General features: G+C 35.4%; 1 protein-coding gene across 1 annotated transcript in view; it reads left to right on the forward strand.

Moving 5' to 3' along the window:
* CCDC138 (coiled-coil domain containing 138) overlaps positions 1 to 26269 on the forward strand; it is a gene marked incomplete at its 5' end in the record, with an annotated part of 40166 nt that extends 13897 nt beyond the window's left edge. The window contains 6 exons of the mRNA XM_082011164.1: positions 1017 to 1181; positions 1946 to 2062; positions 3182 to 3374; positions 7537 to 7713; positions 23939 to 24077; positions 25221 to 26269. Coding sequence (XP_081867290.1) covers positions 1017 to 1181; positions 1946 to 2062; positions 3182 to 3374; positions 7537 to 7713; positions 23939 to 24077; positions 25221 to 25392 — 963 coding nt within the window. The 3' untranslated portion in view covers positions 25393 to 26269. The remainder of the gene's footprint in view (positions 1 to 1016; positions 1182 to 1945; positions 2063 to 3181; positions 3375 to 7536; positions 7714 to 23938; positions 24078 to 25220) is intronic.

The raw sequence follows: 26269 nt of genomic DNA on the forward strand, positions 1-26269 counted from the left end.
AGTGAATCTGTATGCGAAAATCTTTTCCCAGGCCTTTTATAAGGTCTTTCTATTTGTCTAAGTAAAAAATAATGTGCCTATTATTTCACAGCCAGAAACCATCACAGATAGTACCTGTTCTGTAGTAGGGATGGCGGTGAAGTGTGAGAGAGAGAGAAAAACAATGCAGGGTTCTTTCTGGATCTCTATAAGAAAGGCCTGACAACAAATGGCTTAATGAAATAGCTGTTCTAATAAGACAGAATAAGAGGAGGAATATAGATAGCAAGTAAATATTATGTCCCTTCGGATGCTGGGAACCTTGTGTTTGTGCAGCATCAGATGGAGCCCTGGTGGATTTTTCCCAGGATCCACTGAGCGGGTCCTGTTTGTGGAGAGAAGCTCCTCCTTTTTGGTCATTCAAGCTATTATATAGTTTTCTTACAAGAAAACAACTCTGTTCATGAAGGACGTTCACAGGAGAACTTCTTGTTGCCCTCTTAGACAAAGAGAAGGCCAGGCAGGAGGTGTGATCACCAGTACCAAGTGGGAGCTGCCTGCAGGCTCCTGGTACAGTGAACTGGCTGAGTTTATCCTGCGGCCGAGGGATCTGTGTAGCACAGCACAGTCTGCGCCTGCTCAGGTTAAGTGTGATGTGGATCTTTGACTAGTACAGTGGTCTCCTGGTCAGGATCACCACCTTCCACGCCTTGATCCACATACAATATCTCTGGGAAAGGTAAACTGTAAGTTACAGCTTATATTAACATAAAGGCTTCTCAAACTCTGGGTACAAGACCTGACAGAGCAGACACGGCCTGTTCAGGACCACTGTTTCCTTGAATATAATGTTTTCCACAAGCTCCCAATACAGTAACTTACCCCCGAGATTTTATCAGACATATACTCATCATCCTTTAAATTACGCATAATATTTCAGAACTAATGTACTCTCATGTATTTCAGTCTTACTATTTTGGCTTAGAAAAATCATTAAATTGAAAGCTGAAATATCTGATGTTGTGGATGTATTACAGTTACCATTGAATTCACAAGTTTATGAGCTCTTAACTTTTCTTATGGATTGGATCTCAGACCAGCACCTTAGCAAAATAAAAATACAAGAAGAAAGAGAGGACAGTCATAAACATCTGGTTACCCAGACCTCCAAAAAAACCTGCACCCGGGAAAGGTGTATGAAGGTAAAGGGGTTTGGATTTTTGCTTGTGTGAAAATGTTTTTGGATTTATGGGGCTTATTAAATGATTTTGAGAATGTTGCAGGTCAGCCTGTTTTATACATGCTTTGGATACAGTAATTGAAACAAAACGACTCTTAATAAGTCAGTATTAATTCCATCAGTGAGATGTAACATATAATTTGTCATTTGTAAAGCATACAGATCATTTTTAAGGAAAAGTGTTCAGTCTCAACTGGAGAGTTTCAGCACTTTATTTCAAGTCACTTCTGTCAGTTGATAATTTGTCTTGTGTTTTATGTGTAATACTGTACATGATTCCTTTTTTCTAAGGAGATCAACATGTCTAATTTAAAATATTTTTATGCTTATATTAGATATTAAAGTTTTGTTTTATGACTGATAAGAGGTGATACTGTGACATATATTTAACACGTTTATTGTTTTCTTTCTGGGGATACCAAGGTTTGCTTCTTTTACTGTTTTTCATCATTATATTAAAGATTTTTAGCTGTTGGGATTGGATTTACTGAGATTAAGCTCATATGATGTATCTCCACTTTTGCATGTAAACCTCTGTAAAATTTAAAATCTGTGTATGTGTATAATTCTGTTACCAGTACTGGATCTGCCCAGTGAGTATTTGCGTATGTAGTCTGTTAAGCTCCAAGAGAAGTTTGGGGTTTTGTTTGTTTGTTTTTCATGTATGGTTAGCTTGTACACTATTACATATACTGCATGTAACTTTACTTTTGTATATTGTTACAGCTTTTGCCTATAGCTACTGAGCAACTCCAGTGGATGCCGTTTGTGAATCCTAAACTACACATGCCTGTGATTAAATTTATTTACTGGTCTATAAGACAACTAGACAGTGGTATGCAGGTAAAACAAGTAGTCCCCTTGCCGTATGTTTTTTTAAAAACAAAATTCCCAAAATATATTAATGGATTTTGTGTTTTACATGCATATGAAAAGTGGATGTTTTCAGGTAGTATATATAAAAGAAACTGCTGAATTTATGCTTTGCAAAGACATAGTGTTTACCACAGATACATGGCAAATGAAAAAAATAAGTTATTTTTCAAGTTAATTTTAAATTTTGCGCTGTATATCTAAACATAGTTTTCATGTGATCTCTGTTATGGTGTCTAAGCATCCCAGAAATTATATTTTTACATATGTATTTACAAAACTTGCACTAGAAAAGGCAGTATTTTTAGGTTCACTTTATGCATGAGATTTGTTGAAATTGATGAAAGTGTGTGGCAAAGCAGCAAAGGAATTTTGATTTTCCTGTTCTCTGCTCAGTGTCTAATCACAAGACATTCTTTACTCCCTTTGACTAGACTGCTATAAGAAAATATATAACAGTATAATAAACAGACAGTAGCTGTACTGTAAAGACTCAGTGTAGGGCATACTGCTGTCAATAGTGCTTTTGCTAAAGCGTAAGGTAGGAAACTTTGTAAATCTCTTGAGTATAAATCCAATAGAATAGGAAGCTGTTGGTTTTAGTGCTACTAAGAAACTATATTTTAAATGAGCATATTGTGAAGTTTGATTCTGAAGTAAAATTTCTATATAGTTTATGCTGAAAAGTCTTAACAGATCTTGCCTGTACAGTGTTCTTAAGGTTCATATTTAGACCTTGATTCTGTAAATGCTTTTACAGGCTATACCTTCAGGCAACTTTACAAAATAGACTTGACTGAAGCTAAGCTTGTTCTGGAACCAGAGGCAACTTAAATAATGCCTACAATCAGGGGCCCTCACCAGCTAGTCTCTTTGTGAAGTATGTGTTGATAAGGCACCATGATAATGTTGTTCAGCTGCTTTTGGAACACAAAGTAGTATCTCCTATACAGATTATATTCCAATATGTGGTCAAACCATTTGCTATTTAATATTTAATCGGTAGGGGAACATATGTATCTCTACATAGTACACAGGATTTCAATGTGTTTCAATGTTTACACTAACTGTGTGAATTGTTTGAAACAGCATGCAACAATGACAGCAACAATGAGGAGGCTTGGCGAAGATATTTTCAAAGGCATAGTAAGTAAGGGAAACCTACCTAGTTCTTCTGAACAGTCTACAGAGAGTAAATCAAAATCAGCAACATTCTTTAAGAGTCCCTGTATGCCTTTGAGGTTTCTGTCAACTTTAATTGTGCTTAAAACAGTGACACAAGGTATGTTCTGATTTTTTTAAAAATACTTATTTGTTCATTTCAGTCATGTGTCTGGACAAAAAAACATTTTGGTGATACTGTAGCATCTATTATGCTTCATTAGCAAAAAGTGGTTTTACTTGAATTTTACTACCTTGTGAAGCAAAATATACTGGAAACAAGTATGAATCTTTCTATTATTCATTTCATGTTGGAATTTGTGTGTTCCTTTTAGTATGACAACTTCTTGTCAGAAAAATCAGCATTTCTGAATAAGGGGAGAAGAGGTGTTGTTAATTCTGTCAAACTGTCACTACAGCAATGATTGGATTGCCAAGATCTTTACTGCATGTAGTGGCAGAGCTAGTTGCTCTTTGATAAACTGAAATAAGTAGCAGATTTTGCACAGTTCTAGAATTGCACTGTCCTGTTTCAGCTAGTAGGCTGTTTACCTATCCCCTGAAAGGCTGATCAGCTGCAGGGTCAAGTGTTTCTTTTCTGACATCGTTAGTTGCAACTTTGCTGCATTTGTCTTTATAGATTAACCTGATGCTCATAAGTATTTCTGATGTATCTGTAGTCACGTGGAGAAAGCCGCTTGTGCAGTGGGTTATAATTGTTAGATTGAATTGTGATACAGTATATGTCCTGAATTTGCTTTGTCCCTTGGTCTAAATTCAGTATACAGTTCATACTCCAGCCCTTACCTGTCTGCTGCTCCTCTCTCCTCCTACCAAGTGTGGCACTGCAAGTGGCTACTCATAAAACATTATCAACATTGAAAAATGCTACTCTCTGAAATTGTCAGTTCTTGATATGATTGTCCATTCAGATTTCACTGTTACGGAGACTCACTTGCAAAGGCACCATGTTCTGCATATGTAAAAATGTTTTAGACTCCAGAGCCACTTGTCTAGCCTGAAAAGTGGCCTTTTTATCCAAAAATCTTCCAAAATTCCAATGTTGATGTAGTATAGTAATGTACTTTGTTAACAAGGCAAAAGCAAACAAGGTCATATCAGGAGACAACACAGCTCTAAAAATAGTGACTTCTGCTTTACCTTATGACAAGTTAGGCCACTTGGGCAGCTTTCAAGATGCTGTGGCAAATCTTCTCAGTGAGGCCTTCTTTGAAAACAGATATGATCTGAAAAGGCTGAAACATTTGCTTTAAAGTGATGGCAAAAATGGACTGTTTTTTGCGAGCTGTGAGTGTTGAGCACACTATGAGAAGAGGCACAAACTCCGATTTTTAATGCTTTCCTTATCCTTTTGACCTAGAGATTGGTGTACACTTTTCTGTCAGAACCCAGAGAAGGCAAACCTTCAATCAGTCTGATTTATAGAGATATTTTAAAATTAACTTAGATTAACTTTGGTCATTAAAACAAATTCTTACCTATTTCTAAATTATATATGACTTCTTTGAAAACTTCAACAGTAGTACTTAATCTGAATTATGTTGAACGTTATTAATTCATAAGTCTGCACCTTGAGGAGTAATCCAAAAGAATATCTTATTTTGACTTCTATTATTAGCTTTCTCTTTTGACTTAATTGTTTTAATTCAGTAATGGTTTCGATGATTGCTATAAAGCAACTTTGTTCACCTGTGCAAAAAGAGTCCATCAGCATAAAAGCAGCAGGGTCGATAGGTCCCCTCTGAATCCTAAAGCCAATAAAATTGCCATATCAAATTGACTATATAAAGACTTGATTTTTTGTTTATTTATTTCTTGGAGGGGGGAATCAAATATCCTCTTAAACAATATAGTCCAGATGCCTGGACTATAGTCCTTAATATAGTTCTTCAATGCCTGTTAGGGGATTATTGTATCTGAAGCAACTACATCATTTTCAGCTCGCACCTCTGCCTTTTGTTAACCAAAAAGAATTGGGAGGGGGTGTAAGGGGACATCACAGGGTGAATGACTCTTTCCTTTCACTGTGAGCTTTTTTTTCCTGTTTCCAGTTTGTCCCCAGCATCCTCCCACCTTTCACACTAGCAGAAGGTATATAATTGTAAAGTAGAATTCTCTGCTTAAAACCGACATAATTTTGTGTTGGCAAAGAAATAGGGGAAGCTGGGTTTTCCCTGCCTCATGGGAGAGGGAGAAGGCAAAGGTTTCAAAATAGACACTATGAGTTAACAGGAATCAGATTGAGTCTGGACATGGTGAGAAAAAAAAACTGTGGAAAATATATGTCAAAGAATAGAGGAACTGTTCTCTCAGCTGATTTGTTAACTGCTGCCTTCAGTTATGAAGACTCTTCTCTCTTCAAGAGAATAGGGAACAAGAGGTGTTGCAGATCCTTTTTATGGAAGTCAGGCAGAAAACACTAATTATATACCATTAAGAGCAGGTGTAAGAAGTGATTACTGCCTACCTGCAGCAACTTAGTAGTGTGGTGCCTCATAACTGGAATTTTCTGCAAGAATAAGTTTTACAAGGATAGCATAAGAGCAAGTGTATCTATAACCCTTTTCCAACTCTGTGTGATACTAACCATTTATTTTTCCCTTTTCAAAGACATTTTAAAAGCACAGATCATTTTGATAGCAAATAGTTGTTCATTGGGACTGCGACTGTGAGCAATCTGATCTAACTTCAGAGGTGTCCCTACTTTGGGCAAGAGGTTCCAACCTAAATTTTTCCATGATTCTATTTTTGCTATCTTTTGTTCTCAGAATGGTTTGTATTCTTAAATGTCTTTACTAGTAACACATCCCTTCTGCTAGTAACATAAAGAGACAAAGACAGGTTACAGACATGTTGATTTTCAAGGTAGTCCTGAAAAACCATGCCAGAGTGTCAGAATCAGATGCCTAGTTTGGCATCTGATTTTTTTCTGTCTCTTGCATGAAATATTTTATGAATTTTGGGCCATTTCTTAGAAAGTTCAGAGATCCACATAACAGAATTGCTGCACTCTTTGGCACACTGATTGACACTAATCAGGATGCTGAAGATTTTAAATCCCTAGATAATGAGCAATGTTCTTGTTCATGGAAGTCATCTTTCTGGATTAGATGGTTAAGCGGATTAGGATGTCTTTATGCTCAACTGACCTGTGCAGCATTTATATTGTGAGTATTTACAGTAAACACAGGGTTTAAACATGCTGGAAGACCACCCTAACATCATTAATGAACACATACAATATTTCAGCTGTTGGAGGGAACTTTTTCAGTCAAGATTTGGTGAAGCATGATAATTACTCTTAAATTGATACTCATGTTTCTAGAAATGTTTGATAAGAACAATGCAGAAAATTGCAATATAAATAGTTACTGCAGACTGACTTACCCTAAGCAGATCAATGCTGTTGATTAGAATGAATTAGTTTAGCTTCTCATGGTTGCTTTTTACTGCTGACTTCTATAACATGGAAAATATGATCTGTTGTTAAACATACACCAAATATCACTGTGTATGAATTTTGATCACCCTGACCACATGGCACTAATGATCGAGTGATAAGGTAGCTGGCACATTTGGTTTGAACGTACATCCCACTTCCTTCAAAATGTCAGTATCCAGCAGATGGCACTGTAGTTAAAATTTTACTATGGGATAAATTGTTTCCTTATACTTAATTTTCTGCACTCCAGATGATCAATGCTATTCCAAGATACTGAGAAAGACTTGACATCAGGAAATTAAGAAATTAGATTGGTTCACTTAATCTACATTCTTTGTATAATTTACTGCACTCCACAATAGACGAGTATATAAAATAAGTGCACTGAAACTTAAACTACTGCTTTTTATAGAAAGGAATGGGAGTAGTTGCTCTCATTAAAGTAATTTCTCTTACTCAGACAAATCAGTCCTTTACTCCTTTAATAGATATTTCCCGGATGTTGAAACCAACATCGTTTTAAACTATGCAAACTTGTAATTTCTTTCCTCTTAAGCGAAATATTAGAAGATCTTTATATTTGTAAGTATATTTTTCTTCAACATTATGAATTGTCATTAATTTTTTTCTCCACTCAACAAATTGTGAAGGCATAAAAGCAAGCAGAGGAGGCCTTTAAATAAAAATAAAATTTAATATTTTAATCTATTTAACTTTTAAGTATATATCTGCAACAGTAACTCCCAGGTTAGCTATTCACATATTTCTTAATGGAACTATGATCATAGAAGTTTTATTGCCTGTATTTGATATCTTTCAGTGGATTACCTGGCTCAAGCATTTGATTCCCTTCGCATAGACTTGAAGACAGATGAAGGGAAGGCCTTATTTTTGGAATACCAAGGTGTGCCTGTCATATTAAGTCACTTAAAAGCACCCAGTAGAGGTCTGCTTTCCAGTGCTCTTGATGGATTACTTCAGATGACCACGGAATCTGGTAAATTTGGGTAATTAAAAAAAAAAACCAACACAACCTAAAATCTTGTTGCAAACAGGTGAGGTAAGCATAAATACAACATAAAAATAGCATAGTTCTTCTATATAAACAATCTAATCTAGTATTAGCATTCGCTTGTATCATGTAAACTCATTAGAGACATAAATTGCGTTTCTGAATTGTCTCTTTCTGTGTTGTCTTTTCTTTTCTTCTCCCTCTCAGCACCTATGCTTTATATTTTGTCCTGGTTACTTTCTTATTTATTGTTGTGAATTTTTTTCGTTGCTATTTTTGGTTTGGCTTTTCAGTTTTATTCCACTGTTTTACCTTGCTGATGTTTTTCTTTGAAGTCAGGCTGTGTCAGGGAAGCCATATTGTGAAAACCTGCTAACAGGTGGAGATAAAAAATAGGCTTTATCGAAAATCTTTTTGTAGTTTGAATGGACAGCTCATCCACAGTCATTTTTCACTTTCTAATAATTGTAAATGGCATTTCTAGGAGAGATGGTTATGTTTTGCTGAATTTTACTGTGCTGTGGCCCTATAAAAGGGTTAATAATCTCATTTGTCACAGCACTTTTTCAGGTGATACAGACTAAGAATCAGTAGATAGCCAACTGGATGAACACAAAAGTAATGAGGCATTCCAGTGGCATGGTGAATAAACCTTGCGACTGTTTTTTTTAAAAGATAAAAATCACTCACTGCCTTTTAGAACGGACAAGGGGAAGAGGCTGCTGCTATTTTTCAAATGTATATTGTTATTTTGGGACTATTTGTTACCATGCATTGTAGTGGTAAAAATAGAAAGCACATTTGACTTGGGATGGAGCAGCATTGAATTAAAAGCCATTTTGTAGCAAGGCAAGTGTCAGAAAGATTTAACTAAAGTTTTATTCTTCTTTGCAGACTCTTTTATTTGACCATGTAGTTAGTGTAGTCTTACACTAAAGTTTTCTTCCTAATAGTCATAACTATGATTGGGAAAGTGATTGGGAAAGAGATATAGCTGTATGCACAAAAGTAACCTAAGAAAAGTAGATGGTGTCTGGTATTACTTTGGGTAATGCCAGTAACAGTACATCTTCTGTTATCTACCAGTAGTTGTTTTGATACACTAGGTGCCTGCAGTTTGAAGAATAATGGAGACGTGTTGTGAGAGACTCATGTTTTGCCTTGTGGCCTCTCAGAGAAGATGCATGTATGTGAAATCAGGGAAGGAGAAGTAAAGATTAATTGAGTTGACGTTTAATTGGGAATTTATTACTTGGCAACTGGATATAAAGCCTTTCTTTTTGGTAGAATAAATTGCCAATACACAAGTTACAGGTGTGTTCTGCTCTTTTCTAATACATAGTGTTTTGCAAGAAATTGTTAACAATAGGAAGTAATATTGTTGATGGGAAATTGTATTTTCATTCTTTTGTAAGTTACCTATTAAAAAGTCATTAAATGACAAACTAGAAGATGGCAGTGGATATTCAGAGGGCTCTCTGTGTTAGATTAAAACAGGAATGTATGCTCAATTTTAAAGTTGTATTGGTGTGCAGCCTTAAATATGAAGTCATAGGTAGCTGGCCATATGCTAAAATATGGAACCACATTACCCAGAAAGACATAATTTGACCAACAAGAGGCAAAGTCTGGGCTTTTATTTTTTCCTGTAAGATAAGCAATCCTGGGAATTCTTTCAACTTGCAACAATTTTCTGGCTCTGTAGGAGTATTCCAATATTTTTGTTCAAAAATACTACCTTTAGAGCTGAAGTGATTGGAAATTAAGTTGGAAAAAAAGCCAGTACTTTATATTTTTTTAAAAAAAATTTTTCTATAATTTAATTTCTTAAGTTTTAGATTTTTTGTGAAGTATTTTTACAGATTTAAATTTTAGTTGTCCATACTGAAAAATGTGAATCAGATCAGAAATAACTATTATGTTGCAGCACTACTCCCTGTAACTGCATGTACCTTTTGTTATAGTAAGCAATTAATGCGAATGGTTCTGTACAGTCCGGGCCTGTCTGAGGTCCTCATGTAGGTTCTCTTCTCTGTAAGAAATTATCTTCCTCATGTTCCAGAAATGAAACCTAGATTTCCCTCATATTAAGGAAGTTTACTTAAGCTCCATATGAAGAAAGTACTTACTGGTCCAAGATGGATATTTCTGTGTTTTGATAGAAATTATAGCAAGAGAGTCTGCAGTACTGCTTAAACGCATAGACTGATTTGGTTTTGGTATGCACATTTTCAGATTTTAGATCAGTGTCGTTGCTTTTGTCTTCATAGTATATCTGGTACAATGGGTCCAGGATCCAAGTTTCCATTGCAAGTTCATACAACATTGACAGTGCTGATAAGGCATTCAGTTACTGAAAACACGATGTCAGATACAACAGTTGAGGCATTGGTATCATCTGTTTTCTATCTATGTACAAGACCTTAATGGCAAATTAAAATTAATAGTCTTACTGCTGTGCATTTTACTGGCATACAGCCTTTCGTGCAGGCCCTCTCAATTTCTGTTCAGGAGTTTCACATCAAGAATCTAGGAGAATCCTGACACCACCATTTCAATGGAAAACGGTGGAGGACTGCAATGTAACATTCTTCAGTACTTTTTTTCCTCTGTCTACCTATGACGTCATTATTATATGCTTGTCAATCTGGCCAGCTCAGGATATGCATTCATACACAGTATCTTCTATTGTTCTGATTGTTGATGCCTTCTGTTAGATCTCTTTTTTTTTCACAAGGAAGAGAAGGATCGGCAGGCAGAGGTGGAGGAATACTTAATTCTAGAGTGATTCAGTTGTCTGAGAAAGCTTGCTAGATCATAAGGTGGTGCAGAGGATGGCTTCAGGGCATTTCAAAACCTGAAAAAAATGCATGAAGTTGAGATTCTTCAGCTCCTCCTGGAAGCTGTGGCCAGAAAGCTGAATAGTGTATTAAATGTTCTGTACTCTTTTTTTGCCTGGTAGGCTGGGAATAACATTTAACAAGGAATTTTTTGGTACAAGAACTGCAGTATCATTTTTTGGCACTTTAGAGATGGCATGATTTTTTCAAGGGCTTTTTTTGCACTAGGTCAGCATCTCATGGCTACCGTTTAGGAAAGAATAAAGCAACAAGGATCACTTAAAATAAGTTTAGTTTAAAAAAAGAAAAAGAACAGTAAACCAGGAATTGTTTGGCAAGATCTACTTCTGTCTCATTCTCTAAATGTGTGTTGACACTCACCATGTGCTTCTGTCAAGGTAAGGCTAATATTAATAAAACAGGTTGTCTTTTTACAAAAAGAGTCCCACAGAGCAGTGGGAAGAAGTAAAATCTACATGGGGAGGGGCAGCTGATAGCCAAAATGTCTGTGTGTCATGCCGCCTTGTATGCAGTGTGCCTGCACATGTTTTGGATGGTTGGGCACATCCATGCCATCAAGGCTGTGTCTGAAGATAACTATCAGGGTTGGGGTTCAAGCCATAAAAAATACCTCTTTTAAAGATCAGTACCCCTTCTGTTCAAAGGCTAATGAAACTCTTTGCTCATTAAGAATTTGGAACTCCTCTGTGTTTTCAGTGAACTTATGCATTCCAGACTGAAAGAAGCAGCAGATGACAGTTTTTTGCACTGCACAACTTGGTTGTGTGAGGTACAAGGGAAGAAGCGTAGGTTACTACACCAAATGACCCCTATACAACTTCTAGTGACAGACTTTCTTTCAGGAAACCTGACTTGGAATCCCCAGGTCTAACGAGAGCAAGAAAGCATGACTGGTGAATATTACAGATAGTTTCAGTGAATTTGTACTCCTGCATTACCTTTCACATCCACGCCTTCATGACAAGGTATTGTTGAAGTGACATCTGAATGTTCATTTAAATGACAGAAGAACAGAAAATGTAACCTTAATAATCAGGGATTAGGCGTTTCATTCCTACTCCAAAGACAAAAGGGGAGTATCAGCTTATTTTGACCCCCTTTGTGTCAAGAGATCTATCCATTTGCATTCTTAGTGGTAAAACCATTTGTCATGTTTCCTCGTTAGAGCCACAAGATGGGCTGTCAACCTTCAAGGTGCTCCTTTTGGTTCATCTCTTAGTAGTACTTCAGATTCCAGGTTGGAACATTTTCGGTTACTACTAGGATCAGGGTTTACTCTTTAATCTTCTTGATTCCAAGTTAGTGAGAGGAATGCTGCCAGTTCAGTCTATCTCGTAAACCAGCTGCAAGCTCATTTAAAACTATAAATAAAAATATGCCTGAAGTTCACAGCTTCATGAAAAGTTTGTCTGATTTGACATGTATTTTATACAAGAGTGGATAACACCAGCATACCTGTCCTGCTAGGCCATAGAAACACAGTGGTCTTAACGCCACAGGAATTCTGTGAAGAAATGATTAAGACTTTTGGTCCCTTGGGAAGCTTATTTGTGTATGTTTCAAGAAACTTAGATGCGCCATCATAGAATACAAAACTCCAGAGCCCACATTATAGTATACAATACAGTCACGTTCTTTCTTGGAAAGATTCAAGTTATGTGTATTTATCAAATTGGGATCTCAAATTGCATACATGTCACCAGACTACATTATGGCTTAGGTATCAGAACTTGGATAGTATTCCAGCTGCACAGGCATTTCCCAGACATCAGTGAGTTTTCGTGCCATTGTAAAATTCTGAGCATGGAGCCACCCAAAAATAATCTCACCATTTTGTCCCAATCATTAACATTTTTGGAACTGTAACAGTATGTCACAGATACAGAATATATATATATACACACACACACACACACGCACACATATATGTGCGCCAATCTTGCTTGCCTCACCGCTTCTACAAAAATGTTAAAGTCTAAGGAGAAGGGTAAAATGTTATACTGATTACTGTTCGTGTAATATACAAAAACATTCACAGTTGGAACAAAGGCTGACTTTTAAATGTCAGGGGTGAAAAAAGTTGAGGTTAGTTTTGGCCAGCTCCTCAGGGCGTAAGAGTGAGAGGAGCCTCTAGAGATGTTGTGTGGTAATTTCAGAGAGTTTGCTTTGTGTCAAGAGAATTTCTGTTTCAGCTTACTTTCATGCTGTAAGTCTTTTTCTTTTTTCTTTTTTTTTTTTTTGCCATCTTCCAGTACTTCTCTGGATTCTGTTCACTACTTTTACTGTTAACTACTTTTGCGAAAAGAAACTTAGAAAGTAGTTGTTTCATTTAACCTATGCTAGAAACTTGATATGTAGCTCAAATTGAAGTGTAAATAATTGTTAGGCTAAACAATATAATTTTCAATAATTTATGTTTTATTTCATGTCATTTGCATGCTGGAGTGATTCTTTTCCTTCAGATGAGCTTAGTGGCCCAAGTTGAAGCCTAGTTGGTTTAGTCTGCTATCTTCAGTGGAAGTAATAGGTTACTTCTAAATTCCATAATTGGGAGAGTTAATTAACAACTTGTTATGAAACTGACTCAACAAAGATATTTTACCCCTTTTGTCTTAACTACATTCTGTTAATATTTTTGTCTAAAAATGTCAATAATGGTGCATAAATTGGTACATTTCAACCTGTTCAGTCTTCTATTTTAAATGCACTTTCCAATAGCTGATACATGTGAACACAGCACCGAAGTAGTGGTTTGGCTGTATTTTCACCGTAGCTATCTCATCAGTGCGGTTTTTATTTCATGGTCAGGTGGATGAGTGCCACATAAAGTTTATCCTTTTCAATCTCTTATTTGGCTCTCTGTAACCATTACCAAGATTTCAGTCCATGTTCGTTTGCTGGAGGATGCCCATCTCTCCTCTGCTGCAAAGATGGACTGATAAAAGCAGAATCAAGGGAGCAAGTCCTGCCATGTTTTTTTAATGGTGGTGGCATTTTGCTTGAATCTGGGGCTTCAGTTGGGTGACATGAAATTCAGCTAGACACTTCTTTTGGTCTTTGAAACTAACGAGTGGTCTGCAAAGACATCTTTCTTGCTTCCTTTTGAGTAAAAACGAAAAAACGAAATCTTTCTTCCCTGCTGATTTGACAGGGAAGAAAGATTTCAGTACCAAGGCTTTTGCAGGTTTCCTTACCTTAGTTAAGGGAAGCAGGCTAACAAACGATGATGTTTGGTTTTTAGTCCCATCTCTAAGCTATGAACCTGTTTGAAGATAGAAGAACAAAACCTTCTCTGGTAGTGTTGTCACAGAAAGTAGATTTAGTGTCTTGATAAACTCTGAATGTGTTCGGTGATAGATTTCCACAAATGCAGCGCTTTGACCACCTTTGAAATTTTGGGAGCAAAATGTGCTAACTGCTAAATGCTGATATGTTTCAGTTTAGTTGAATGGCTTATGATGTATTTATTGCTTATCAAAGCTCTTACCATTTCCCATTTAAATTGCTATTAAAATTAATGTTTAATAACTGAAGTGATAGTTACTTTTAATAATCCAGATTGTTATAGTATGACACCAGTGATTTCCAGGGCATCTTCATATCCCAAAGTTTTCTCCTTATGACTACAAATTTCTTTTCTCAGCAGATCTTTTTTCTAGGACAGTAGTTGCAACACACTGTTCAAGAGAATTCCTGGAATGAAATGTTTTCTGGAAACAATCTAGTAATAAGTAGCATGATCTCAGCAAGAAAATTTGTTCTGTGGGTGTTGAAGAACGTCACATTATTAGTATCGAATCACCCTGTAGTTGAATACTTGTCTCATACAATCTCATTGAATACTGTTGTTCCTGTCTTCTTGCTCCTCACGCAGCTTACTGTGTTGTTTTTAAGTTGTGAATCAGTTAAAGGGCTTCCAAAGGGTGTGGTAAGTTTATAGTCACCTATCAAAAATATCACTGTTGAACTGTAGGCTGATTCATGTTTGATTTGAGATCTGCTATTAGCAGAGCTGCCTGTCTCAGTTTCACCCTTTGCACTTTTACACAAAGACAGCATACATCTTAAATTCGTTCTGCAGTGATCTACTTCTGTCATGTAGATTAGTAGGTTCCCTTCTCCCAACCTTATGTTCATACAAGGAAATCAAAACTTACTTGTTCTTAGACATTACAAAGCACTGGCCTTTGCTTTAAATAAAGCTTATGTTTACTTTGTCTTCAAGCTTACCTCTGTTTTACAGAGAGAATATTTTGCATTATAACGTGCTTATTCACAAATTGAGATGAGTGCACGTTGGAAAAAAAACTCTAAATGACTCTCTCGTGCTTATTATAAGTTAAGGAACATTCTGGTAGGGCTTAAGTATGATTTCTTAACCATATTAACATCACTTAAGATTTTTAGTAACTGCAAAAGTGAGCTGTATTTACACATTCACTGAATCTTACTTCTAATTTTTTTTTTAAAGAAAATATAGTCATGGATAATCAAGTCTGTGTCCAGATTTACTCATCTCATAGAGAAGTTAATTAAGCCAGTGGAGATAAAAAGACTCAGTTTACATGCAAATAATCACACCCTCTTACTACAGAGACAATCTTTTTACGTTAACTGCCTATATGCACACTCCTCCTCCTTTGAGCTGGAATGCTTCTATAACCAGTGCTAGGTATTCCACCATTCACACTGTTCTACAGGGACTTCTAAAAAGTCAACGGATAGAATCTGTCAAGGAAACCCAAACCCACTTCTTTTTTTTTCTTGAGTCTTAGCATTTTGAGACTTTAAAGACTACAAGCAGTGAAGATATGGAGGAAAAAATGCTTGTATGCTTAAACAGATTAAAATTTAACTGTATTTTTCAGCACATTATCTTTACTGGTGTCTGTTTGCAGGATTGAAACTTTTCAAATGAGCTTATTCCACAGTACCAAAACGGTAAAAATGTCAAGTCTGTAAATACCGTGCTAAGGTAGGATTCCCACTCATCTGTGTGAAAGGCAGATGTGAAATTATCCTGAGGAACTGTGTTTGAAGCTATAGCGAAAGGAATGATTTAACAGCTTATGTGAGATATACATTGAAATACAAACCATTTAAAAGGAAATCCTTCCTCTATTATCCTGTCTTACCTTTGTAATTTTTTATTCATTCTTCTGACAACTGTGAATAATTATGTTGGATTAATAGATGTTTTAGTTTAATATTTTAACCACAGATAAGTATCTTTAACTCTCTTAAATGCAGCCTATGATAAATGTTAGGATCAACCTGTATACTTGCTGAAAGTAAGCAAGTACACCAGAAATTTGAACACATTTTTGTTAATTAATTGCAAGCTTAGTTTCAATACTTTGATTTTGATGAGATACATGTTTACAGGTTTTAAAAATTAATGCAGTAAAGGGAATAATGTCATTTGATTTCTACTGAAGTAATAGTAGCCTTTTCTCTAATAAGAAAAAAAGTTCTTGTCATTATTTTCTTCTTGTTCTAGTAACAGTTGTGTAATGCTTAGCCATTCTGAATTTTGGACCTCTGTCTTGCCCACTCCAAAGTAAGACAGGAAAGGGACCATTAAATATATGTAGAGCCAAGTAGATACTTTGTAAGTAAAGCTTCACTGTTCATTCAGGGTAATACTGGACTTCGTAAGTGGCATACCATTTTGAGGGTGGATGTGAATGCTAATTTTTTTAAAGTATTTGATGTAAAAAAGAGTTGTTTATATCAGTACTTGGTTATACGCATCCCTTTTCAAGTCAATTTAATTTATGAAATCTTTAGAACAGTAAAGTTTATTCAAATAGGATCTTGTTTGCTCTTATTTACTAAAATTGCATTTTTTATAAGTAGTTTACAGTTTTCTAGCTTTCTGTAAAATGACTTAATTGAAAACAAAGTATGATTTATTTTTAATACACATTTTTTAATTTTATATTTGACTAGCAGAGTACTTTTCTCTGTAACTTTCAAGGTGAATTTAGAGCAATGTCATAATTGAAATAATTTCATAAAGAAAGGCTTTTTTTGGAAGTAGTACAATTTGTGCAGTTTGAGTAACATCTATGCATTGTCAGAGTTCAGACTTTATTTACCTGCTTACTTGCAATTCTGATGTTACAGAATTACAGGTCATGCCAGGTTAGGTTTATTTATGTAAAGAATTCATTATTTGAGTTTGTCATTGTGTTCGAAATACTGTGCTTAGTTATGAGGTGGTTATTACAGGAGTTGGAAATATGGGAGCAGGGGAAATAAGGCAGGCGAGCTCTGACAGAAAAAGTATCCTGGGCTGCATCAAAAGCAGCATGGCCAGCAGGTCAAGGGAGGGGATTCTGCCCCTCTACTCTGCTCCAGTGAGACCCCACCTGGAGTCCTGTGTCCAGCTCTGGAGCCCTCAGCACAGGAAAGACATGGACCTGTTGGAACGGGTCCAGAGGAGGTGATCTGAGGGATGGGGCACCTCTCCTGTGAGACAGGCTGGGAAAGTTGGGGTTGTTCAGCCTGGAGAAGAGAAGGCTGAGGGGAGACCTTATTGCAGCCTGCCAGCACCTGAAGGGGGCCTACAGGAAAGCTGGAGAGGGACTTTTTACCAGGGCATGCATTAATAGGACAAGGGGTCGTGGTTTTAAACTGAAAGAGGGTAGATTTAGATTAGATATAAGGAAGAAATTTTTCACAATGAAGGTGGTGAGGCACTGGCACAAGGTTGCCCAGAGAGTTAGTAGATGCCTCATCCCTAGAAGTGTTTGAGGACAGGTTGGATGGGGTTTGAGCAACCTGGTCTAGTGGAAGGTGTCCCTGCGCATGGCAGGGGGGTTGGAACTAGATGATCTTTAAGATCTCTTCCAACCCAAACCATTCTATGATTCCAAAGTGTTGGAACAAAGCTCTTTTATATGTCCTCTGTAAGAGTTGTGATTCCTTCAGTGATTCCAGTAGCTCATTACGCTTTTTCTGGTTTCTTGAACGGAGTAACCCATAATAGTGCATAGCTTGAATTTATAATGCTATCTAGGTTATTTGTAAAATGGTGTTTTTCTCTCTCTCAGGCCTTATTATAATCAGTCTTTAATGGTTACCTCATAGACATACTGAGTTCAATTAGCACACCAAAAGTTTTCATCCTCTGATGTTTTTAATCAGTGATTTTCCAGGGGAAATGTTTGTGGTTTCTTAGTGTATTGTCTTTACGCTTCTGCTATTCTAGCAGGTAAGATGATTCTGTTTTTCATGTATTTTATAACTGTTGCCTTCTAAACGTGCGGTTGCATTATGGAGCTTCATTAGACTACTCCTGTTTTCATGCCACAGTCATTAATTAATACACTAAATAAGCAAAAATCAGTATTTAAAACTAAAGTTCACTTTTCAAGGCAAAATGTTTTTCTTTGCTTTTAGCCAATTCTTTACACTACACACCTTCCAGTCCTTCTACTAACCCCCACATTCTCCAATATGATATCACATGTGTTGCTTTATCAAATGATATTGAAGTCTGGCCACATTATAACTGCTGTGTCTTTTATTTACCAAACAAAAGTATCTGACTACCCTGACAGAATGTACCTATAACTCCTATACACATACTTATAGCTAAACTTGTAGTATACTTTATTTCACTTTTTATTTGCCTCCTTTAGTTCCTGAAACTATCTTTAGAGTCTTACTGAAGGGCACGTGTTCAGATGGCCTTTTTATTGTGCAAATCTAGCACACGTGTGTGTATATATATTGCATTGGCTGTTCTCTCTTCAGAAAGTGCTGCTTCCTGACTTGTTAGCAGTAATTGTTTAACTCTTCTTGTCATAAAATTGAGGCAATGTTTGTTTCAGAATCCTGACATCTGTTCTGGTGTCCCCGAGTAAAGGACTCTTTTGGAATTACAAGTTTTGGGGGCTTTTTTTTTGGTCCCTTTTGTTAAGACAGAACTCTCTCCTGAAAATCAGCATATTAGCCAAAATGCCCACCCAGAGGACTAAAATAGCATTAGCTTCTATCCCATCTTTCTTATGCTGACCACAGATGACCTCACTACCTCTTTTTTTGTTCTGTATGTACTTAAATAGCTGGGAGAACTTTTTTTTTTTCCCTTAATGAGGTCTGACTTGACTTTTCATACTATCTTTTTTATTATAAAGATGGTTTCTGACCTCCAAGGCATAGCTTTCTTTTCTGACCTTTTTTTTTTTCCTTATACGCATCTTTTCAAGCATCTCTTGTGATGCAAGTATTCCTGCGAGGTTTTTAACCTTTTCTATTACAATTTTTTGTGGGTGCCATTTGAGAATGACATTGGTCTCCCATACATCCTGTCTCATGTCTGCATGAATGTCTTGTGCATCCTAGGAAACTGAAGAGCAACTCAGATTACTGAGGTCAGCACATATTTCAGCTGAGTGACCAGCTGAAATTGCCACTTGGGTTTTCTTAACTCAGGATCACCCATGCAGGCATTGACACTTGAGGTGCCTTATGCTGACTGGAATCTTGCCCTATCTCCACTGTGCTTTAATCACTGGCACTTAACAGCCAGGGCTGCTGATTACAGGAGAAAAAGTTCAATTCAGCAAATGGTTTAAATGTCACAGGTGACTGTTTTGTAGACTAATTGTTTATTAGCAACATGTAAGTTTTATTACTGTTTCATTTTAAGTGTTTCTGCTGTGGTGCATTGTTAGTTAACTTCTGCGTTCGTTAACTTTTCCACAGGAGTAGACAGTGCCGTGTCACTCACTTGCATTGCTGTCACATCTTCTCTGTTCTTCCAGCAGATCCTCATGCAATTACAAATGAGGCAAAAGTGTAATCGTTAATTTGTTAAAACACAAACTTCAAAGTTGGCATCCCTGACAGTCTTCATTTTCTGAGGTGGCATAGCTTTAGGTATAAAGCAGAATTTTCCGGATAACTCTAGCTGGTGAGGTTTTATGCTGTGAGTGACTGATATACTTTGAAGGTAAATTTCAGATTAATTCTGTCAACAGTGATAAATTGCTCATTGTTCATTGCAGTCTACCAATCAAGTTAAGCTAATGCAACTATAACATGCTGCAATTTTTAAGAATACCAGTGGAGACTTTTGCAGATTATTTTAAATTGTGCCAAATTGTCAGGATGGTTTCCCTTTTTTTTTTTAAATAGTTAATAAAAACAAAATCTGTGCATATCTAAACCACCAAAATATTTTAAAATGTGAATCTTATATTCTTTTTAGTTTGTCAGCTAGACATGCATTTAAATTATATCCTTGGTTTGTATATTTTCTGATTACTTAGAATATATTCTGCAAAAGCTTATCTGAAGTGAATATATAAGCAGTGTGCAAAAAGTCCATTTAAATGTGTGTGCCTTTATCAGTTTGCTTTCACATAATTGAACTTTGCAAAACTTCAGAAATTATTTCCACTTTGGCTCTTCTGTTTTATATTAAAAATCCTTCTGTCTTAAAACTAATGCATATCTTATGTTGGTTTGTAAACATCACAGTCAGAACATTGTTAGAGCATATATATGTTTTTGTTTTTTTTTTTTTTAATTAAATATTTTTAAGGAACCAGTAAGAGCAAGGCAGCACAGAAATGTCCAGGGCAAGCTGAATATGGTATTTGTTTACCCCTGCAGAAAAGAAATGTAAAGCATTTTATGGCTCTTTAAGGGTATTTATAAGGAATGAACTGTAGGACCACCCTCTTCAACCCAGCAGTCTTGTTACCTTCAGATCTCTGATGAATCATTAGTTCAGCTGAGTCAGAAGTCATGTTAAATGAGAGGTTTCTAAAGCTATTTGTTGTTTCAACAGGCAATAGAAAGAAGAAAAAACCTTTCTTCACAATTTACTTCTTGAATGTCAGTGTTCTCACACATTTATTTACACTTTTCACTTCTTACCTTTCTGATAAACATCTCTGGTAAGTATGAGATACTGTTCAAGTTTTTGTTGTTAAAACGGACTTCACCAGTGGTGCCATGCAGATTGATAGGACTATTTCTGTTTCTTGGGAATAGGCAGTCTTTTGTAGGAACTCTAGCAAATTGCAGAAGAATTTCTATAAAGTTGTAGTTCGTGAGTGACAACATAATTTTTAGTCCTTGGTTTTTCTTGCCTTGGAGAAGATTGTCTCTTTTTGCTATCTGTATAGAAATTTTTACTTCAAACACTCTTAAGTGATGGAAATGTTTTGATATGAAGTGCTCCTAGATGGTAGGATTGTATTCATTGGGCTTTGCTTATTTGCTGTTTCTGTTTGTAGTTTTTTCGCCTCTTCTCATGGATTTTAACAAGTGAGACGCACTAGGGCATGATACCATTGTACAAGAAGCGAACTCTTGGTTAATTATTTTTCCAGGTTTAATACACTGCTGTATGTATTTAGTAACTTCAGAGTTCTCCCATAGAGAGCAGAGGCTCAATAAAGAGTGCTGAATCTTGAGTGTATGTCAGTCATGTACCACTAAATTTAGCACATACTGTGAACCTATCTCAGGATTTTCTGCTTGCTGTAATTAATACATAGGCCTGAGTTTTTGACATCACAGTTTCTGAAAAATAATACCTTCTGCAGAGAAAGTAGAGAAACATTAAAAAGAAATATTAACAGTGGTATGCCCTGAGTAACTATATCCTGAGGACTGTGTTTATACATGCCAAGGACAGAATGCAGTCAACAGTGACTTCTCTTATTGGATTCCTAACAGATTTGTTCAGTTCTTTTACCTATTGAAGTTGTACATTAGAATAATTCCCCATTCCCAAGTTAAATTTTCCTTAGAGAATATATCCTTCTCATCTTTTTTGTTTGTTTGTTTGTTCTTGTAAAATCAGCATTCTACTGGTCCCTTGTGATATTTGATAAAAAGGAATTTTCAGGTCATTTCAAATACATCTGGTAAATGGTTTCTTCATATATCTTTATTTTATATAAATATTTATGCACACGTATAAAATGTATTTCTTCAGCATGAACCTTATTATTCATCTTAAGGAGGCTGTGCCCTTTTCTTTGTTCCTTTTAGGAATTCTCCTGTAACTTCCAATCTTCGATTCATTTGCTTTTAATGTATTGCGGTATCTGCAGATCTATAGAAATGCAGTCGTAGCTCACTATTTCAATGTCCATGATGTTTTTCTTGTCTTAGCAGCTGCCAATGGCACTTAATAGATCACTTCAGTTAGAGCATTCTATCCTTAACTGAAGACCATAAGCTAAAATAAAACGAGAAATGGTGTCTTTCCTGACAGATAATAAAAACATATACATACTTATCAATTTTAATACATTTTTACTGATTACTGCTCATGTTTCTACTTTACTTTCATTCTGGTTTTATATTTATTACTGTTACAATTTTGAGACAGCAAATTGTAACTGGAAATAGTACTAAAAGTGAGAGGAGAATATGTATAAAACCATAGGTGGATTGAACATGAAAGAACAAGAAAGAATGCAAGAAACATGGAAGTAGAAGTAAACAGAAAAATAAATCAATTTATAACCATTTATTGCCTTGACAGTTAATGTCTCTTGAAATAATTATTCTTTTGTGTTGCTTTGGGTAAAGAACAGCTGTGTAAACCACAAAATATCTGCCTCCCTTTTCCAAACTTCATAGTACATCAGTTGTCATCTTGCTTTTTATTGCTGCAAGGTTGGCCGCTTGCTACCAAAGTCTTATTATCCTGCATCTGTATAGTTTCCATCCACACATTCCGTTACATATTTTGTGGATTCTGCCTATTGAATCCAGCCTTTTAAGTCAATTCTGCCAAAAGCACCTCCACTGAAAAGAGAGGAAAGATTCCACGTAGCCATAACTTCTCTGATCTGTGCTAAAGGCATTTGCTGTTTCTCAGTCTCTTCATCTGATGGTGTAAACCAGCAAAGGCCCACAGATGACTTCATTGACTTCACTGTGTAGTATAATGCATGGTAAGATGTACTCAGCATCAGGGAGGGTAGGGCAACATTGAGTCATTTGTTGGTGTATGTTTGTATATTTGTATGGTGGTGTTTTGCAAAAAATACAAGTTTTGAAAGATCTTCTTCCTCACACTAAGTTCTAGGAATTACTGAGTCCTTGTTGAATATTCAGTAATATATGCCCAGCTCTGAGAAAATGAGTTGTTTAGGCTGTCAAGCTGACTTTAATGGCCAAGTTGATTTTTTTTTTTTTTAAAGACTTATGCCAAACAGTTTTCTGTAGCATTTTTCTGATTTTGTATCAGTAAGCCTCCTGAAATAAATTTAAACCTTGAATTCACTCCAAGGCTACTTGTTATATTTAATACATTGTATGTCCTTGGACAAGGAAAGGGAAAATTTTGACTAAAAGGTACATCCAGTCCCCTTTGAACTGATAAAAGCATCTTGTCATCCTTTTTATAAATTGCAGTATTCAGCGCATGTACGAAGAATTTTATTAACGTCTGTGTTTATTGATTTATGCTGAAATTTGCATATTGCACTTACTTATTAAGTGTAACATATTAAATATATTTAACATTATGTAAACATTAGAATATTTTTTCACACCTCTATTCTTCTAATGCAAATGCACTATGCTATATGAAAGACTATTCATTAAAAAAAAATCAGTTGTTACTTATTTTCTTTCATGTTTTTGCTATAAATTAAGTTGTAACATCAGAACAAAGAATGAGATCACGAGGGAACAGATTTAACCTTATTCTGAAGTGATTAGATTTTGGAGAACAAAATAGAGGGAAATATTATACAATGTGACTTAAAAATTCGTCCACTGTTTTAAGGGAGTTTTGTTGGTATTTAAGTGTTCTTATCCAGCTCTTACTTTTACCTTTCAATTGTTATTTTGTCTGTCTTGAAACAGAGTACAGTGATGGTATTTTGATAATGAAAGGTTGTCAGGCATCACATTAGCTTCTACAGGTACTGTGCCTGTCCATGTGATTTGCAGCAGCTTAAAATATATCCTTGTGAGTCTTTTTGCACGGCTTAATGTTCCCCTCACATGATCAAAAGGAAAGAATGATGATAAATGAGCATTGAATAAACATGTTCAAGATAAGAATTTTTATTTGAGTTTAAAATTGTTCTGTTTCCTCTATTGCTTTATTCTCAAGGGAATAGGCCTTTTTTTAATACAAGGGTTGGTAATGTCAGAACTCTTAGGAATTTGTATTTTTTCAGTTCCTAGTTTTAGCTGAGTTTTGCATCACATGCCCAGCATAAACTGAACTATTTCATTGTTCTAATAGTTGCACAACATGAGGCATTTAAAGCCCTCTAAAGGTATTGATAGCTGTTTTACTTTTCCCTGCACAGAGCTCTGTGACAAAGTTTTTAAATTATTTTCTTTTACAGGTTCCTTACAGCCTTTCCTGGAAGCCTGCAGTAACGAATCCTTCTTCCATACTTGCTCAGTATTGCTTCGAAGTTCTAAGCTAGATATTCAGGTTTTGGAAAAGCTCTGTGTTATACTGCAAAAACTCTCCAGAATAAAGTAATCCATTAGTACTGTTATTCTGTTAGTAATTATTAGATCAGCAAACTTGGGGATCTTTATCTTTTTCCTTTTTCAAAAACTCATCTCTGTTCTGCTGTTTATTTGCTCTACCAGTCTATGCTGGACTTTCTCTGTTAGCAGTTAAATTTAAACTGTTTGTGTCACAGATATGCAAGACAAGACTCTCAATTTGCTTATAAATCCGGTTCAATTTACAGAATACAAAAATAAAAAACACAAAACAAAACAAAAACCAACTAACCTGAAGAGGAAATATTCCTTATATATGCGGATGACATGAATGCTTAGAAGAGAACCCTTCTTTTCTTCCCCCTTGACCTTCAGTTTTACTTGGGTAGTTGGTAATAATCTCCTTTGAAAATTTAGCCTCATCAGTGACTTGCATTCAAGTTTCATCAATTTTAATTTCCTTCAAAAACAAAATTTTAAGTCTTGAGCCATTTTAAGCCCTTTTGGGAACGTTAATCTTTACAAAATATGGTCCCATTGCTTACTAGTTATTAGTTCATTGTAACAAAGGTCTTCATCGTATCAGTCGTAATGTGCTGCTGAGCTCCATTGGTGCATTATTTAATAGGGTTGTTTCATTTATAAAAGCAGGTATCTAAACAGCCATTTTTTATATTAGACTTAAAGTTGTTGACGAAACTGAGGTTTTTATTTGACTTTATTTGGAACAAAGTTATACTCTAGGGGAAAAAAAATGATTTCCTGTAAAATAATCTAATATATATCATAACTTACATTGGAAATATAATGAAAGTAAAATTTGCTCTGAAATCCTAATTATTTAAAATTTTTAATTTATTATTTCTGGAATCTTATTTCACATTAGTGAAACCCTGTTGTAGCCTTTCCTTGAGCTTTCATTATACTACATGTAAATATCACTTACTTAAGTGAAATTATAGGTATTGGTGATTTTTGCCAAGATTTTTCTCACTATACGTTGGTAACCTGCTTAGAGACATTATATGCAACATAGAGGAATTATATGAAATTGCCAATGCAATGCACATTTTTCTTCATTAAAGAAATAATTTTTTGTAGAATCTTTAGTGTTTAAATGAAACCGCTCAATTTTCAATTGATCGTTATTTTATGTAAAATCTTTTGCAGGAGCAATAAGAAGATGTTTGAATTGTTCGCTCTTCACCAAATGATCCAAGAACTACACAGGACTACAAATCCAGATCATGCTTTCCTCTCTATAAACCTCAATTCAATTCTGTTGAATTTGGGATTGTCAAGGAGTGACTCGCTTACCTCTAGTCTAAACACAAGTCACTAGCACTATCTTTCAATCTAATTATTGTCTGTATGATTTATACCAACGGCCTATGTTACTTGACATTTGGATTTTTTTTTTTTTTTTTACTGTTTTCTATAAATAAATTAAGCAGAACCTCAGTACTGTATAAGTTACTCTGTATCATGTGGAATCTCATTGATATTTCCCTCATTCATAAACAGGAAAGTGAAAAATTGCATAATAAGTTAAATGACTTTCTTCAATACTTTTTAAAGAATTGAAATAATGCTGCTATTCTGAATGACTATTGCAATCTAAGGAACTGGATCCCTTGAGTAAGCAGATCAGAAATACCAACCTTTCCTTACAGGTATAAATCTTAGTTACCTTTGACTCTTTGAGAGGTTTTTTAAATTAATTTATTTATTTTATGGTTGGTAAGTAACAGACAGGTATCTTATCAAATTATCTTTTGAGATAATTACAATTTTAATGATTAAAACCAGTTTTTGATTTAACATAACTGTGTTGAATGATAAATTTTGTTGTCATTTTCCTGTATTTATGTAACATTTAATATTTTATCCTGCTTTGTATGAATTCCTAGTGTAACTTTGGGTTGTAATATCTCTGGAAATGTAAATAAAAACATTTCTTGAAATGCCCGGAAATAGTAATCCCTAACGTAAAATTATTATATTTTATTGTTTCTGCTGTATTTTGTATTAATTTGCAATACCATCCTCACTTGGTCTCTTGGTACCCATATTTTTTTGTGTGATGAATATATTTTTTGTCTGCCACAGTTCAGTGTTTAGAAATTCTTACACACAAGAAATAGGATACTTTTCAAAAATTCAGCTTAGTCCTCCATTTCTGATTTTTGATTTGTACTGTAACTATTAAAACTCTCTAA

Source organism: Phaethon aethereus (assembly GCF_964289735.1).
Source record: "Phaethon aethereus genome assembly, chromosome: 1".
Classification (NCBI taxonomy): Eukaryota; Metazoa; Chordata; class Aves; order Phaethontiformes; family Phaethontidae; genus Phaethon; species Phaethon aethereus.